The sequence below is a fragment of the Eutrigla gurnardus genome (assembly GCF_963514095.1).
Source record: "Eutrigla gurnardus genome assembly, chromosome: 9".
NCBI lineage: Eukaryota > Metazoa > Chordata > Actinopteri > Perciformes > Triglidae > Eutrigla > Eutrigla gurnardus.
In genome coordinates, this window is record NC_139923.1 from 2,986,387 (window position 1) to 3,003,641 (window position 17,255).

Genomic DNA, 17,255 nt, shown 5'->3' on the forward strand with positions numbered 1-17,255 from the left:
CATGAAGCAACTGTGTCAGGGTCAAAGGACTTCAATATATATAAGTGTTACAGTCCTTTACATTTACAATACAGTATTGGTGTAATCCAGTAACAGCTGATACCATTATATCAATACCACATAGCCATCCACAATATGTATTTTTTGTTACAGAGAATCTTGGCCATGGATGGAGCTGCACAGCGTCATGACCCTAACCCTTTATTTACATTGATGAGGCCGGATTCAACCTGAGCAAAACAAGTCGACGGAGTCTTAATACAATTGGCCAAAGGGCAATTGTCCACGGCCCGGGGTAGCAAAGGGGAAATATCTCGTTGTGTGCCACCATGAGTCTTCGAGGGCTTCTGTACATCATGCAAAATAGGTCCATACAATACACAACATCATCACATTTCTAGATGCTCTTCATGATATAGCTGTACAGGGGGGTATTCCAGAAAGCAGGCTCAACCAACTCTGAACCTAACCTGAACTCTGAACCTAACCCTGAACTCTGAACCTAACCCTGAACTCTGAGTCAACCAACTGAAGCAGTTCTGAATTAGTTCAATCAACTCTGAGTATGTAAACTCTGAGTTACGTGCGTGCCTGCCGACTCTACAAAGCCATCATCAATGGAGCTCCGATACTATGATTCACCATGGCAACCGGGAGAGAGTTATTAGATATTACTGAGTGTTTATGTAGAAAACGAGCTCATCCTTAGAAAGCAGAGCAACGTAACTGCAGCAAAGGATGGCGTGGCAGACATTTACGGCCCGAATTAATGTGTATAACTGAATGAAACAGTCGATTGTGGTGTAACAGTTAGCAACGGTGTCTACGGTGCAGGCAATAGAGGTTCAACTCCCGTAGTTCACAATGTATCGCAATGAACAAATAACTATTTCCATATAGGTGTAATTCCCCCAGACACAAAAAGAAAGTGACTATGGTTTATGATTTTAATCATATTTCACATATTAAATAGTAAATATAAACGTATTTTTCAACACAGAAATGTCCTTTTTCAGAAAACGTTCGAAAATGTAAATTGGAGAATATTGTTTAGATTTGTGATCGGTAGGAAAAACGGTAATTTCATTCTAAGTAATCAAAATCCTCTCCCCAAGCAAAGCTGCTAGCATCACTTAGAATCACTTTTATTTCCATATCCATTAGGGTGACGAGGAAAGGATGGCAATTTTTTCCATAGTTAGCATATTCCATATACAGTAGTAAACACATAACCGATTGCATGCAACAAGTATTTGAAATTTGAAATGTATTGTTTGGAGGATAACCCCTTGTGATGCATCATTTCGTTTTCAAGGGGGTCCTCGAGACACAGGACAAAAACATTACAACAATACAACAATACAATACAACAATACAATACAAGACATGCACATTCACACTCACTAAAGCTCAAGCTCTCCCTCAGCCCACCTCACCCGCCCCACCAACTCCCTATTGAAGACAACCTCCATATATAATACATTCATGCACAATTATGATGAGGCAAGAGAAAAATATATCAATCAAAGAAATGAGTAACAAAAAGTTTACCAACTATTTGGGTATATAAAACAAAACAAACAGAAAGGGTCAAACATGAAGAAAACATTTACAGCAACTGCTTGCAAGTAAATAAAAAGAGATGTTTTGAATGCATACTGAGCTGTTCCAGTCTGAAGGAGCTTTACATTTAAAGGTACAGGTACCACTGTATTTGGGGATGTTAGGTACATTGAAGAAGTACATGTTTTGGACAAAACAGCACTAATAGTAGTACGATTAGTAGTAGCTTGGATCAGTGCATTTTGGTTGTGTAGAACCTATTATATGCATAATGACTATGTGTATGTGTTATGTTTGTTCTGTCGCTGTTGCCAACTATAAAAGGAGACACATGACCTCTGGAAGAAGGGAGATTGGAGAAGAGGATCCTAGGGGAGATGTTGGTATGAAGACATTGGCGGATAATTTAATAGAGGCTATCATTAATGAAAACTTCTCTATATCTACAAACATCTAACTATGATGTGCCTCAAGTCAACCATATGAATGAGACAATAAGACAATTTGTCACAAATAAGATTTTATGACTTCCCAGTACACACACACACACGGAAATATGTGATGTTTTTATGACAGGGAAAAGTCCACAGCAGCCATAAAGCCGAGCAGATAAGCCGAGGACAGACAGACGAGGATCGGTTCAGACAGGACAGACATGGACGGGATTCATCCACACTTCACTGTGAGGACGTCCTTCTGCTTTCTGCTTCTGACTCTCCTCAGAGCGTCCACCGCCGACAGTGAGTACTGCTATCTGCTGCTTCACTGGAGACTTCTTTGTTTAGCTGCTGGTGTCACCTTCGAGAAGCCAGTAACATGCGCTAACATGTCACATAGAGTCCAGCTCCAACTACTCACAATGAGTGAGTTGAGATAGAGAATCAAGTGGAATAAAAACCAAAGAGAGCTCAGTTGTCTGAAACAGGGTCTGATGTTTGTGTGTGGCAGAGAGGGGAAGGGTGGGGACATTTTCAATATGTGCTGACGTTCAATTTATGATTTCACACCACGATTATTCATCAATTGATACAATCAATTGTAAACATACGCGGCACATTAAATCAAATTCATCTCGTCTGCAGCAGAAAAGAAAACTTTTTAAACAAGTTTTTACAAATGGGAAGATGTCTAGAGTCCATGCCTCCCGACCCGCAGGCTGAACAAATACACTCCCATCCTGCAGGCAAACAGCTGTTTGCTACAACCTGAGCTACAAATGCACATGTATCCATGAAATACCTTATGTGTGATCATGTAACGTGTGTGTTGTGTAGATGGAAACCAAACCAAAATAACAACCAACCTACTTAGGCTAGGTGTAATAAACCACAAACAGTATATAACAGGTGGACATAGTCTGTCTGTCTGTCTGTCTGTCTGTCTGTCTGTCTGTCTGAGAGATCTATCTATCTATCCGTTTTGAGATTTAAGGACTGTTTAAGACATATTTCAGTTCAATAAATAAGGGCCGACATTTTACATTTTGACTTGTTTATGTCTTCTCTACGACGGTGTATTAGGGCCATGTAGTCGCAAATAAATACATCCCAACGTATGACAAGGCCTCGTTAAGGTCCTTAGGGTGATGATGTTTATGGTTATTGTTGGTTAATTTAATATGAGGCCAAATTGTCATCTTATGGGTGTTTATTGATCGGGTGGTTTGGTTAAAATTCTAGCAGTAGCTTTCACTTGTCATAGCAACGGCAAACGTCCAGTCAATCAATGTGTTTACTTCCTCGATGGCCGTTATAATTAAGTAACAAATCTGCTACTTTATAAGGTCACAAATTTGCAACTTTTTTTCCTCAGAATATTGCCCACCTCACTGGCTCCATTTTTTTCTACAGTGGTCCTAATACGCCGTCGTACTTTTCGACTTCATTGACCTAAGCAATATTTTTCAGAAATGCATAGGAGAAGCAGAACTACCAATATTGACTGTTTTTGTTGTATAGTTAGGAGAACTTCAACCAGTATCAATGTTTGCTTCACCCTTGAATTGTGTTTCACTTTCCATGAAACTGTTTCCCTTACGCCCTCTGTAATTATGTGTGGAAGTCTGTGTGTGTGTGTGTGTGTGTGTGTGTGTGTGTGTGTGTGTGTGTGTGTGTGTGTGTGTGTGTGTGTGTGTGTAAAGTGAAAATGTACTTTTCATACGTTTTTTCATTTAGTAAACACCTCCTTTTGTGTCCTGCGTATGCACACACACACACACACACACACACACACACACACACACACACACACACACACACACACACACACACACACAAACAAATAAATAAATAATAAATTGTATTTGTAATTGTTATGGTCGGCTCTTGGACCACAACAAATATAGAAGCCTCACGCAGTTTGGAGCAGTAAAAGTATATTTATTTAACAAAACAAGGTTAAACTATACCAAAAAATGTGCTTTTAACAAAAACTCTACATAACAAAACTAATGTCACACAGGACCGCTTAACCTGGGTGACCTAGGAGGGCAACATGTTATCCGGGCCAACCAGGGACACAGACTGGCACAGCTTATGAAGGAGTGGATTGATGGCAGCTGCCGTCAATCCCGAATCAGCTGGTCTCTCCCAACGCCAGACCTGTAAGAGAAAAATAACCCTGCGTGGGGCCGTAACAGTAATGCACTTTTCATTCGATGAATCTCTTAAAATAGTTTGGTTAAAATTGAGCTTATTATCTTATCTTATCTTAATGTAAACAGGATGCGTAACTCGAATCAAACAAAAACTACATTTGAACTTACACGTGTTTTATAACATATTTTTGATAATATTTTAGCACAAGCTCGATCTGAACCTCTTAGAACGTCAAAGTATTTCACGTTTTCAAACTCACCCTCTGATCCTTCGTACTGGACATGCAGGTATGACACTCATTCATTTCTTCTTCTCTCCCAACAGTCTGTGCTGCTATTTCCCCTATAAGATTTGCAGAAAACAATGCCGTGGGTGATGTCGTGCAGACAATCTCAGTACAAACAGGGGTGACCCTTGCCTTCACACCCCCTGCAAACCCCAACAACCCATTCCTGCTCTCAGGAAACCACCTGATAGCTGCGAGGGTGTTGGACTATGAGGTAGGTGACGACTAATGGTGTCGACCAGATCCATCCCACATCTCCATTTAGATACCAATCCTTGAACATAGCTCTGTTGGTCATTAGAGTTTGTCTTGTTTGCAGACCTTACGGTCTCATGTTGTCCACATCACCTGCACTGAAACAGCCACAAACCTCGAGGTAAACACCTTCATGCATTCTACTGTATTTCATTCTCAGTTCACTTTGTGGTCTGAACATGACTGAATGTTTTTTTTTGTTGTAAAAGTGAAGTCTGTAAAATGTTAATCTATTTAATTGTCTTAAGTTCCTCTCTATCACAGAGTGAGTTAAAACAATGGTGGTTGATCATGTGACCACTAATGACAGTGCTTGTACTTGTGCTTGTACACATTCCCACTAAACTCTAAATGAGTTTGATCTTTTTCCGTCAGTCAGCAGCGGTTGGTCTGCAGGTGGAGCTACTCACAAAGTATGCTGCGTTTACTTGGAATGGGAAATCGGTAACTTCCGTCTGCTGAGTCAGGCTCCCTCTAGTCTAAAGTGTTTGACCAGGTACATTTCATTACTGCTGACTCACAATGGAGGATCAACAGGCAGAGAAAGAAGACCATTCAACTTCCAGTCCAAGAAAAAGAAACAACAAACTAATGGAAGTGAAGAAGTAAAGTCATCAAGAAGCAAAGTGACGCCAACGAGGGAAAACCACAGACCTCCTTTCAGTGTGGAGCATTTGAAGACATCACACAAATGAGAGACACTGTTGGTGAGGGAGATGAGTCCCAGAAGCTCACCTGCAGTTCCATCTACTGCCACAGAGGCCGCTAGAAGCAACGCATCTCAAATCTTATGGACTGCCACTTTAAAGTCCAAGTCGGCAAGTCTGGCGGATCGAGGGCACTCTGTCAGATTGTGAATGTTGACAACTCTCACGCTCCTCCCCCACGACCACCGAGCTCCTTCCCCTCGACTTCGTGCCTTTTGAAATCCCTTAGATCACGCCACCTTTGAAACGCGGGTCCGATGTTGACTCTGGTTTTATCACGGGCACCGTCGCCATCTTTCTTTTTTCCTTCTTTTCCACCGGTGTTTTCTTTTCCTTGGTTGTTTTGACCTCCTCGTTTCGGTTTTTAACCGAGGAATTGGAAGCTTGTTGCTACTTCCCTCCGCCTCCCCCCTGTGATAGTGGAACGACCCGAGGGGGGAGGGGCTCTGTGTGTACACGAACACAGCCCTGCATGCTTATTGGACAGGATGATCCGGGCGCTGTCTATTTTTGCAAAACAAACAACAGGCTCTACGTGCACGTAGAGGCGCGCTTTTTTTTCTGGATGATTTATGTTGTTCTATCTGAGCATAGTGTCGGCTCCAGTGAATATGATCAAACAAATGTTGCCGACTGGGACTTTAAGACAGCATGCAGATGTAATGCTGACCCACAATGCAACACTCAAGAGAATTAAAAAGAAAGAAAACAAACAGGAGGTCCTATTTTCCTGAAACTTCTTGAAATGCTTAATAAGCTTCTCCAGTCTCTTGGAGAGAAGTACATGTGTTTGAAGATGATTCTTTGGTCCTTGAGGAGGTTCTCCAGGTTGTTAAGGACCATGTACAAGTTCTTGAAAAATGTGTTTCAGGAGGTTCTCTGGGTCTTTGAGGAGGTGACAGGATCTTGGAGAGGTTCTACAGATACCTGAGGTACCTGTACGGGCTCCTGATATTTTAAAAGGTGCTTGAGAAGGTTCTCAATATGGTTTGAGGAGGTTGGAAAAGTTCTTGAAGAGGTTCTACAGATTCCTGAAGAACCTGTATGAGTTATTGAAAAAACAAGTGTTTGAGGACGTTCTCTATGGGTTTGAATGGGTTGTTCAGGTTCTTGAAGAGGATGCCGAGTGTGTGCAGGTTCTTGAAGATATTTTACAGGTGATTGAGGAGATTCTGAAATGGTTTGACGAGGTTGTGGATGTTCTTAAAGGGGGTTTGCATATACTCAAGGGGCATGTACAGGTTCTTGAAACAAATTGTACAGGTGCTTGAGGAGGTTCTCTGGGGGTTTGAGGAGGTTGTAAAGGTTTTGAAGAGGTTGGACAGATGCCTGAGCAGCCTGTAAGAGTCCTTGAAAATAATGTACAGGTGATCAAGGAGAGTCTCAAGGGATTATAGGAGGTTGTGCAGATTCTTGAAGGGGTTCTACAGATTATTAAGGAGCCTGTGTGGGTTCTTGAAAAAATGCATAGGTGCTTGAGTAGGTTCTGGGGTTTGAGGGAGTTTTACAGGGTGTTGAAGAAGTTCTCCTGGGCCCTCATTTATAAAGCTTGCGTACGCACAAAACGGGGCTGGAAACGTGCGTACGCCACTTTCCACGCAAATGTTGTGATCTATAAAAACCAAACTTGACGGGAAAGTGTGCGTACCCGTAAGCAAACTCTGAGGCATGCGTACGGTACGCACATTCTGGAGACTGGAAGGGAATCAGCAGTAAACGTGAGAAGAACTATATATTTTTGATGACTCGCACACATTTAATTACACTCCATATCATACGTTAGATCTGCGTTATCATGATGAACTCCAGCAATGTTTTTGACGCTTTTAATGAGTGATAGTTTTTTTCATATTAACACCTTCTTTTAAAATCTGACTTGTATCTTAAATCAAAATCATTTTGAAATATTTAATCAGCGCTGTCACCGCAGGAGGAGGAGACGGCCCAAATGCATGTAATACAATACCTTCCATTAGATCACTGTAGAACACAGCGGGAATAACTAAATATTATCCTTATTTATGTGCATATATCATCAACACACATACATACAGCCATTAAGCCATCGTATAATTGTTACACTTTATCCTCGTTTTTAAACCACCAGAGCGCAGAGGAAATGCGCTATAATGAGTGGCAAGCTCGTGCGCGCTCAGTCGTGGAGCGTGGAGAGCGCAACTTTACCGAACTTCAGGAGGCAGAATCTACCACCCGGCAAAGGTGGTAGAGACCCCAGCATGATGAGCCCGAGCCACGGCCCCGTGCCCGACTGGAGGGGTATCAACAGGGCGCAAGAATCCGTGAGGATGTCATGCTGCGTTTGTAAGATAAGGAAGACAACAATCAATGTTCATTGTAAACGTATTATTTTATTAATCACAGTGCGCGTTTGCCGTAGCTCATCTGCAACGTTGTTGATGGCGGTGATTGTGTCTCGCTGAAGTTGCAGGACGGCATCAGTGAGCACCCGACCGCTTGATGTGCCATTCGTCCGGGGTGCACTGCTGCTTTGCGCCGGACCCGGACGCTGTGCCGAGGGCCCGTCACCTTCACCCTCCTCACATCACCCTCCTCACCGTCACCCTCCTCTGAGCCCAACGCTGCAGACTCTGGGAGGACAGAAACGATTTAACGTTTTGTTTTATATACAATAAAAGTTTAAAATCTATTCACCCTTATCCAGCTGGTCTCAGTCGCGTCTGTGTCTCCCTCCTTTTCAGACACAATCCCCGTCAAAGTCACATCAAAATCAAACTTCCTCAAATACTCAAGCAATATATCAAATACATGTTAGGAGCGGAAAGATGTCATTTACCTTCAGATCACCGTCCGCTCCGTCCAGCTGACGCCGTTGACTGCAGCAGTGTGTTGCCTTCGCACTGCTTCTTTTTATTCGTGATGCCGCTGCTGTGGCCACTAAATTAAATTATTGTCCGTGCCTCCAGCTCCCCAACAAGTGTCTCTTTCTCCGTTTCTGAAAAGTTAAGTTTCTTCGCTATTTTTCTGACCTGTCGCCGTGATTCACCACACGGAAACGATTGCATGCCGGCTCATTAACATAGTAAAATGTGGGCGTGTACAGGGCGGGACTCAGGTACGCACACTTGTAAGTGATCCTGTGATTTATAAAGGAAACATTGCGTACAGCTTGCGTGCGCACAGTTTTATAAATCAGATTTTTTTTTTGGCGCACGCAAACGTTTGGCTTTTTGCCGTACGTACACTTTTAGTAAGGATCCTACGCACAGTTTTATAAATGAGGGCCCAGATGTTTGAAGAGGTTTTTACGCATTATTGAGGACATATTTGGTGCTTGCAGTGGTTATAAAGAGTTATAAAGGTTCTCCAGGGGCATTACAAAGTTTCCGGAGCAGGTTTTAAAAGGTGCTTGAGCATGTTCTAAAGGGTGTTTGAAAAATATGTACATGCTCTTAAGATGGTTATACAAGCTCTTGCTCTGGATGCTTGTAGACATTTTCCAGGTTCTTGAGAGGGTGTTTCTTGATGAAGCTTGGGGGATTCTGCTGTTCCACATTTTTAAGCAGATCATACAGACTAAATTGTATCCTGTGTTAACTTTTCATGTAGGATCTACATGCAGCTCAAAGATGGATGTCAGAATGTATTCATCAATAAGTTGTAGTAAATATGCAAAAGTTGTAATAATATTGTTTTTGTTTCCAGTTGGGCCTCGTCATTGTTATAATTGTGGACAATGTGAATGACAACCCTCCAGTCTTTGATGAAAACACCTACAATATCAACGTCAATGAGGTACGTGGCTGATACACTTTAAACACACAGGAATCCATTCATCATTAGTTGTCCGTTTGTTGCCTTATATGCCTTAACAATGACCAAAACAAAAAATAATAAATGTTTTAATGGAGGGCTGCACGGTGTTGTAGTGGGTAGCACTCTCGCCTCACAGCAAGAGGGTCGGCCTGGGTTCCTTCTGTGTGGAGTTTGCATGTTCTCCTGTGTAAGCGTGGGTTCTCTCCGGGTTCTCTGGCTTCCTCCCACAGTCCAAAGACATGCAGGATGGGGATAGGTTAATTGGTGACTCTAAATTGCCCGTAGGTGTGAATGTGAGCTTGAATGGTTGTCTGTCTCTACATGGCGTCCTGTCCAGGGTGTACCCTGCCTTCGCCCAATGACAGCTGGGATCGGCTCCACCCCCCCGCGACCCTGAATACAGGATAAGCGGTAGAAAATGGATGGATGGATGGATGGATGGATGTTTTAATGGATTAATCTTCCTCCCGTGTTAACATCCAAGTTTCTCTGAATAACAGTACATCATGTGGCCAAAAGTATGTGGACATTTATTTCAATGGATTTTTGGTCGGGAGCTGATTTGCATGGTTTGGTTTCATTTTGTACCAACAATCAGGCCCTCCCCTGTTTCAATGTGAAAAAACCTAGATAAAAAGACAGCTCTATAAAGAACTTAAGTTCCTAGTTTGGTGTGGAAGCACATGACAGGCCTTCCAAACGTCCTTACCTAAACCCCATGCTACAACTTTGGGATGAACAACAACACAGACTATGAGCCAGACTGCTTTTGTGGCTGTTGTAGTTGTAGATCAATGCCTGTGAAATTTGGAATATCATACTTTTTGCCTTGTAGAGTAAAGGAACTTCTATTAATTCTATTGATGATGCAAGTTTCAGAGACGTTTCAGAGCAAAGCAGTGTTGTGGCTGCTGCTGTGTTTCATGTTAATATTTCATCACACTGACTCTTTTTGTCCCAGATGTCTCCTTTCGGCACAACAGTGGGCCGCTTCACTGCCACGGACTTAGACGATGATTTGATCTTCTACAAACTGATGCCCCAATCTGTAAGAACTTGTGTTTGTTTTTCTTTTATCTCTCAGCAGGTCCAAACTTAAGATACATCCTCTTGTTGTTTGTCTTCACCAGAGTCAGATAAGATATTAATTGAATCTCCAGTAGAGAGATGGGTCCAGGAAATATGTAGCCTAGCTTAGCACATAGACTGGGAGCAGGGGGGAACTGTCTGCTAATTGTCCTGTTTGATTTCTGCAGAGCGGGTTTGCACTGAGGTCACCTACCATCCCGGATCTTCTCGTTGACATGCCGCTTGACTATGAAAAAGTCAAAAATGTCCAACTAATACTATACGCTCAAGTGAGTACTGCTCACTGTGTCTGTGGGTTTGGACAAAAGGTAAAATATTTATGAAACTAACAACTTAGGGAGACCACAAGGGCAAAAACAGCATTTAAAAAGAAACACTTACGATCCACCAAAAACACAAAAAGGACACGGGAACCTGGAGACAGGAACATGAATAAATCCACTGGACGCAGGGTAGAGCAGCATGCAGGGAAACGAACCAACATTTACAACGATATGACAGAAGACAGCGGAAACACACAGACTCTATACACAGGGAGGCAGGGAGCTGACGAGGAACAGGTGAAACACATTAGGGCAGGTAGGGTAATCAACACGAGAGGGTGGGGGAGTCAAGACAGCAGAAACAACAAGGACCAGGAAGTATGATACAGGAAACCACACAGGGGACAAAACTACAAAATAAAACAGGAAATTAACTCGAGAAAAACACAGATCACACTGCTGCTTCTAAACACAGATTTCCCTTTTCAGGCTAAATGATGTGAAATATTTATTTCAGTCTCTGAAGGTCAGACATGCTCTCTTAACAGTTGAGATGTCATATGACAAAAATATTGGATTTTGATATAGAACATACAATGAAATAGATTTTCTTATGTAAATGTCGTCATATATTGTTAAATAGGTGCACAAATTGGCCGGGGACATGATCTAAAAGGGTTATTGTATGATGCCGCCAATCATACAATAGATAAGTTGTCCTAAAATAAACAGTCTTTTTGTTTGTTTGTTTTAAAGGACACACCTTTGGCACTGGCCAATAGCAGGGCTTCATTCACTGCTACCACCACAATCCAGGTCACCATTGTAGACGTGGACAACAGACCGCCGTGGTTCCAGCCATGCAGCAAGCACGAGATTGGGGGGGTTGTCCTCTGCCCAAGTGACGGCTACACCGGCAGGGTCACCTTAAATGAACAAGAGGTGAGCCACGCTGATACTGTCCAGTGACCAACGTAGAACGATGTGATTTTGCCTGAAATTGATTATTTTATCCATCAGGAGCCAATCAGCTCCCTGACTGAGGTTCTGGACATTCTTCAACCAAAGAAATTAGACCGTTGTGTGTCAAGTGTTGCCTCCACGATCCCCCCTCCATCAATTTGCTGTTTTCTGTCTGTCTTGTAGACTGGATGGCATGAATCATACAAAAGGGGATAACAGTGCACACTCTTAGACACTAGCGGTGATGTTTTGCATGTTTTGTATTTTTGCAAAAAGGAGTTTTGGCATTGTTGTGGAAAAATGAATCTGCCCAATAAAGATCAACAACCAGGATCAGCTTTTTCTCCGAGGTTTATTCGACAAAGTATTTAAGTCTGCAGAGGAAAATAATGTTCACCCCTGCCTTCTGATGCAAAGGTTCAGAGTCAGCAGAAACGACCCTGAGTCTAACAGCAATCTCCCTTTTAAGGAGGAGGAATCATACCGTAGACAAAAGACGGTTCATGTCCTATCTTACAAAGACAAGATGTGCAGACAAAGACAAGATGTACAGAACACAGATGTTATAATGTCCTCTGAAATTATCTTATGTCCTGTGGCACTCATGCTCGTATCACCTACACACAGGCATTCATTTTAGTCATAGCATAACAGCTGAGAAGAGGAGATGCGGATCAACGTCTGGCCTGACAAAGATTCTGATTATAAATTACAAACATCCAAAATTCCCATAACAGCATTATGCTGCAAACCAAAGTTCAGTAGCAGTGCAATCGCGGCTTATTGAGGAATCTTCTTTCCGTCATGATGGCGGAATGAAAAGAGAGAAGTAGTAGTGAAAAATGGACCCCTACTTTCACACCTCCACACGTCTGACAAATCCTTGCATAAAGTGTGCATGATTGTTGGTTTCTGAAAAAATAGTTGGATGCATCCAGTCCTTGTCAGAAAGGTCTCAGACGGCGTAAGACAATCTGACAAACACGATGTTTGAAGTAGGCTGAGGCCTGAAGTCAATCTCTTGCTTTCCACTGCGTTCATGTCAAAAGTCCACTTTCATCGTTGGTGATAATTAAAGTGTTTCTCCTCTGCAGACCGGGGTGTTACCTCTGAAGCCAGGACCGCTTTACGCCATCGATGGAGACTCAGCCATCAATGAGGCGATTACGTACTCATTCGTGAGCGGTAAGCAGCAGCGGTTTCTTCCTCAGTCCCGTCTTCATCCACAGACATGAGTCGTTGATGAGCTCAGTCTGTCTGCCTTTTCAGGAAATGATGGTGGTCTATTTGAGATCAACCGGAACACGGGGAACATCACCATGCTGAAGCCGGCCGATGTGTTGGGGACGATCACGCTGACAGTTCTGGTAAAGACATTTTTTTAAACTTGTTTTTATCCGGTTGAACGGTTGAAATGATGGAATGAAAGCATTGAATCAAATGTTAATCTAGACATGAATCTGAACGAATTTAGGTATCGCCATTCTCCAGCTGGCCATCACGAAAAATGCACCAGAGCAAAGGAAATCACATCTACCAAATTCAGAATTATCTGGTGGAGGACCCCCAGACCCCCCTCCACCATTTGCACCCGCTTTTGCACAGATAGGGTGGGGTGGGGTCTTTATGCATCCGAGCCCAGGGACAGTAGTTCATAATCCGTCACTGTATTAATACAGTTTATAATGGAACATTATAGTGTAACATTTGAGTCAATAATCCTCTGAAATCTGGCCTTTTGAGAAAAAAAGGAGCTTTTTCATTATTTCCTCAAAACACATCTTTATTCATTTTAATGATTAAAAAACAACAACAAAAACAATTTTTTTCTTGACTCATCTATTAGTCATTTGGTCCCTAACATGTCTTTGACAACCCAATTTGATGGCTTCAGATATCACTTGCTTTATCAAACAAACCAAACTATTTCATTTTAATATTATAGAAGACTATATCATATTAAGGAAGCTTGCATCAGTGACCTTTGGGCATTTTAACTTAAACAATGTTGAAACTGATTATTCAATAAATGAAAGAGATCAAGATCAAGGTTTATATTAGTTGCCAATTTCTTTTCTCTCTATTAATTGATTAATCTACAATTGATTTCAGTTTGATGTAGTACCCATTAAACACACAGTGAAATGATGTTTTACTGCAAATAGGAGTCAATTAAATGTGTAAAATAAATTGTATTTCCCATCAGAATTACATACCTGGCAGCTTGAGGAGGTTTTTAAAATGTGCAAAATGTGTCATCCATTGAAAGAAATGGCTAATGGTCCCATTGTTTCTCTCCAAGGCTGCTCAGAGTATCAACAGTTTCCAGTTTGCGACTACAACCGTCACATTGGAGGTTCAGGTGAAGAGTCTCCACCCTCCACAGTTTCAGAGGCCTCAGTACGAAGGCGTCATCACCGCAGTGGGCGTCATGGCGATGGACCCGACCAACAAGAACGAACCGCTGCAGATCCTCGCCACGGATGATGACTTTGCTGCCACTGGGGTGAAACACTGAAACACACTGTACACCAAAAAAGGACATTTAAGATATTCAGCTTTTATTCAAGGAAAAAATCTGGTTTTATTACGATGGTTTTATCAGTAATAATAACATTGTACTCAACAAGTTAATAGCTCAGTTCAGCGAACCCAGTCATTAAGAAACTGCCTAGAAACACAACCAGGTGATCAGGCAGCCTGTAAACAAACAAATAGTGAACAAAAAATGTCCGCAATTTAGTGGCCAAATGGAAAGTGATGAAGAGCTCAACGTTTGTTTGCTTCATTGTGAACTAAAGGTGGTGAACTTCTGTACAACTGAATACCGTATGCATTGTATCCGCTTTGAGTGTTTGAGGAATGAGAGTTGTCTGTCACCTTGATGTGTGGCAGTAACCTTCTGATTTCTGTTCAATCAGGGTTTAAACCCCGACATTGTGTACTACGTCAACGGGAGCAGTGGTTTCTCTATCGTTGGTGGCTACTTATTCATGACCACGGATCTCCCAGAGGCCACATACTCTCTGCAAGTGAGTTGACAAATCTCGTAACACATTGATAGGCCGTTTTCCTACGAAGAACTCAACTTAAGCTTCCTGATTCCAGGTGGTTGCAATGGACACATCAAACGAAGAATCTGCTACAGCTCAGCTCTCAGTGGTGGTGACTTCAGGTAGGAGGGACAGCTCCACAGAGGACTACTTAACGTTGAAATGTAGACAACAAAATCTCTCTGGCTCTGCTTCATCTATGGCTCAATGCTACATTATCCACTGCATGACCATCAAATACAAGGACATATGAGTACCAGAATGATGAGCTAGTAGTCTGCAATGCACAAACTGCAATGTGCAAATTAGCTGCTGACCCCTCAAGACCAGAAGATTCAGCCTTTTTAGTGGGAATACATTTCAGGTCCACAATTGGCCTCAACTTTTCCAGGAACCTTTTTGTGAATTCAGGACATTGACCAGATGAATCAGGGTGTAACTGTAGTACCTGGGGTGCCTCGTTTGGACTCATCCATTGTCGTGGGAGACAGATGCTGACTCTTCCATTTCAATTGGGTCCAGTCATGTTTTTGAACCCATTTCCACTTTGGCACAGTCCTGTGGTTTGGCTGCTCCCATGTCACCAAAAACAGCAAATGTGGTCAGAGACCTTTCCATGCAGTCTTGGTGCCGTTGGCTTGACTTTGCTTTGCTCCCGGCCGTTTACTTATCCTGAGTTGGGCTCCTCAAAAACTAACCCAAATGCATAAAGCCAAAACCATGTTAAAGTGATGGTTCGGAGTGAAATGCACCCTAGGTAATTTCCACCATGATATCCAGCCAAATACCCCCTCGGAAGCATTTTTAGCGATGGTCAGCATTGGTCAAGATAGCCGCTATCACTAGTACTAGCGCTATGGTACAAGGGGTATATCTCGCATAATATGAGGCCAAATTGTCATCTTATGGGTGTTTATTGATCATAGCAACGGCAAACGTCCAGTCAATCAATGTGTTTACTTCCTCGATGGTCGCTATAATTAAGTAACAAATCTGCTACTTTATAAGGTCACAAATTTGCGACTTTTTTTCCTCAGAATATTGCCCACCTCACTGGCTCCATTTTTTTCTACAGTGGTCCTAATACGCCGTCGTACTTTTCGACTTCATTGACCTAAGCAATATTTTTCAGAAATGCATAGGAGAAGCAGAACTACCAATATTGACTGTTTTTGTTGTATAGTTAGGAGAACTTCAACCAGTATCAGTGTTTGCTTCCCCCTTGAATTGTGTTTCACTTTCCATGAAACTGTTTCCCTTACGCCCTCTGTAATTATGTGTGGAAGTCTGTGTGTGTGTGTGTGTGTGTGTGTGTGTGTGTAAAGTGAAAATTTACTTTTCATAAGTTTTTTCATTTAGTAAACTACTCCTTTCATGTCCTGCGTATGCACACACAGACACACACACACACACACACACACACACACACACACACACACACACACACACACACACACACAAACAAATAAATAAATAATAAATTGTATTTGTAATGCACTTTTCATTCGATGAATCTCAGTGCTTAAATTAAAATAGTTAGTTTGGTTAAAATTGAGCTTATTATCTTCAAATGCAAACAGGATGCGTAACTCGAATCAAACAAAAACTACATTTGAACTTACACATGTTTTATTACGTATTTTTGATAATATTTTAGCACAAGCTCGATCTGAACCTCTTAGAACGTCAAAGTATTTCACGTTTTCAAACTCACCCTCTGATCCTTCGTACTGGACATGCAGGTATGACACTCATTCATTTCTTCTTCTCTCACAACAGTCTGTGCTGCTACTTCCCCTATAAGATTTGCAGAAAACAATGCCGTGGGTGATGTCGTGCAGACAATCTCAGTACAAACAGGGGTGACCCTTGCCTTCACACCCCCTGCAAACCCCAACAACCCATTCCTGCTCTCAGGAAACCACCTGATAGCTGCGAGGGTGTTGGACTATGAGGTAGGTGACGACTAATGGTGTCGACCAGATCCATCCCACATCTCCATTTAGATACCAATCCTTGAACATAACTCTGTTGGTCATTAGAGTTTGTCTTGTTTGCAGACTTTACAGTCTCATGTTGTCCAGATCACCTGCACTGAAACAGCCACAAACCTCGAGGTAAACACGTTCATGCATTCTAATGTATTTCATTCTCAGTTCACTTTGTGGTCTGAACATGACTGAATGTTTTTGTTGTAAAAGTGAAGTCTGTAACATGTTAATCTATTTAATTGTCTTAAGTTCCTATCTATCACAGAGTGAGTTAAAACAATGGTGGTTGATCATGTGACCACTAATGAAAGTGCTTGTACTTGTGCTTGTACACATTCCCACTAAACTCTAAATGAGTTTGATCTTTTTCCGTCAGTCAGCTTGATCTGCAGGTGGAGCTACTCACAAAGTATGCTGCGTTTACTTGGAATGGGAAATTGGTAACTGCTGAGTCAGGCTCCCTCTAGTCTAAAGTGTTTGACCAGGTACATTTCATTACTGCTGACTCACAATGGAGGATCGACAGGCAGAGAAAGAAGACCATTCAACTTCCAGTCCAAGAAAAAGAAACAACAAACTAATGGAAGTGAAGAAGGAAATTCATCAAGAAGCAAAGTGACGCCAACGAGGGAAAACCACGGACCTCCTTTCAGTGTGGAGCATTTGAAGACATCACACAAATGAGAGACACTG

At 42.1% G+C, this 17,255-nt stretch overlaps 1 protein-coding gene across 1 annotated transcript in view; it reads left to right on the forward strand.

The window, feature by feature from the left end:
- Nucleotides 1-2,218: 2,218 nt before the first annotated feature.
- The window catches only part of LOC311018806 (protein dachsous-like), a gene marked incomplete at its 5' end in the record, with an annotated part of 55,981 nt that continues 40,944 nt past the window's right edge, over nt 2,219-17,255 (forward strand). Inside the window, 14 exons of the mRNA XM_084017877.1 lie at nt 2,219-2,374; nt 4,478-4,660; nt 4,766-4,822; nt 9,093-9,182; nt 10,165-10,251; nt 10,460-10,561; nt 11,312-11,497; nt 12,613-12,703; nt 12,788-12,885; nt 13,821-14,024; nt 14,440-14,550; nt 14,627-14,693; nt 16,351-16,526; nt 16,632-16,688. Coding sequence (XP_083874003.1) covers nt 2,219-2,374; nt 4,478-4,660; nt 4,766-4,822; nt 9,093-9,182; nt 10,165-10,251; nt 10,460-10,561; nt 11,312-11,497; nt 12,613-12,703; nt 12,788-12,885; nt 13,821-14,024; nt 14,440-14,550; nt 14,627-14,693; nt 16,351-16,526; nt 16,632-16,688 — 1,665 coding nt within the window. The remainder of the gene's footprint in view (nt 2,375-4,477; nt 4,661-4,765; nt 4,823-9,092; nt 9,183-10,164; nt 10,252-10,459; nt 10,562-11,311; nt 11,498-12,612; nt 12,704-12,787; nt 12,886-13,820; nt 14,025-14,439; nt 14,551-14,626; nt 14,694-16,350; nt 16,527-16,631; nt 16,689-17,255) is intronic.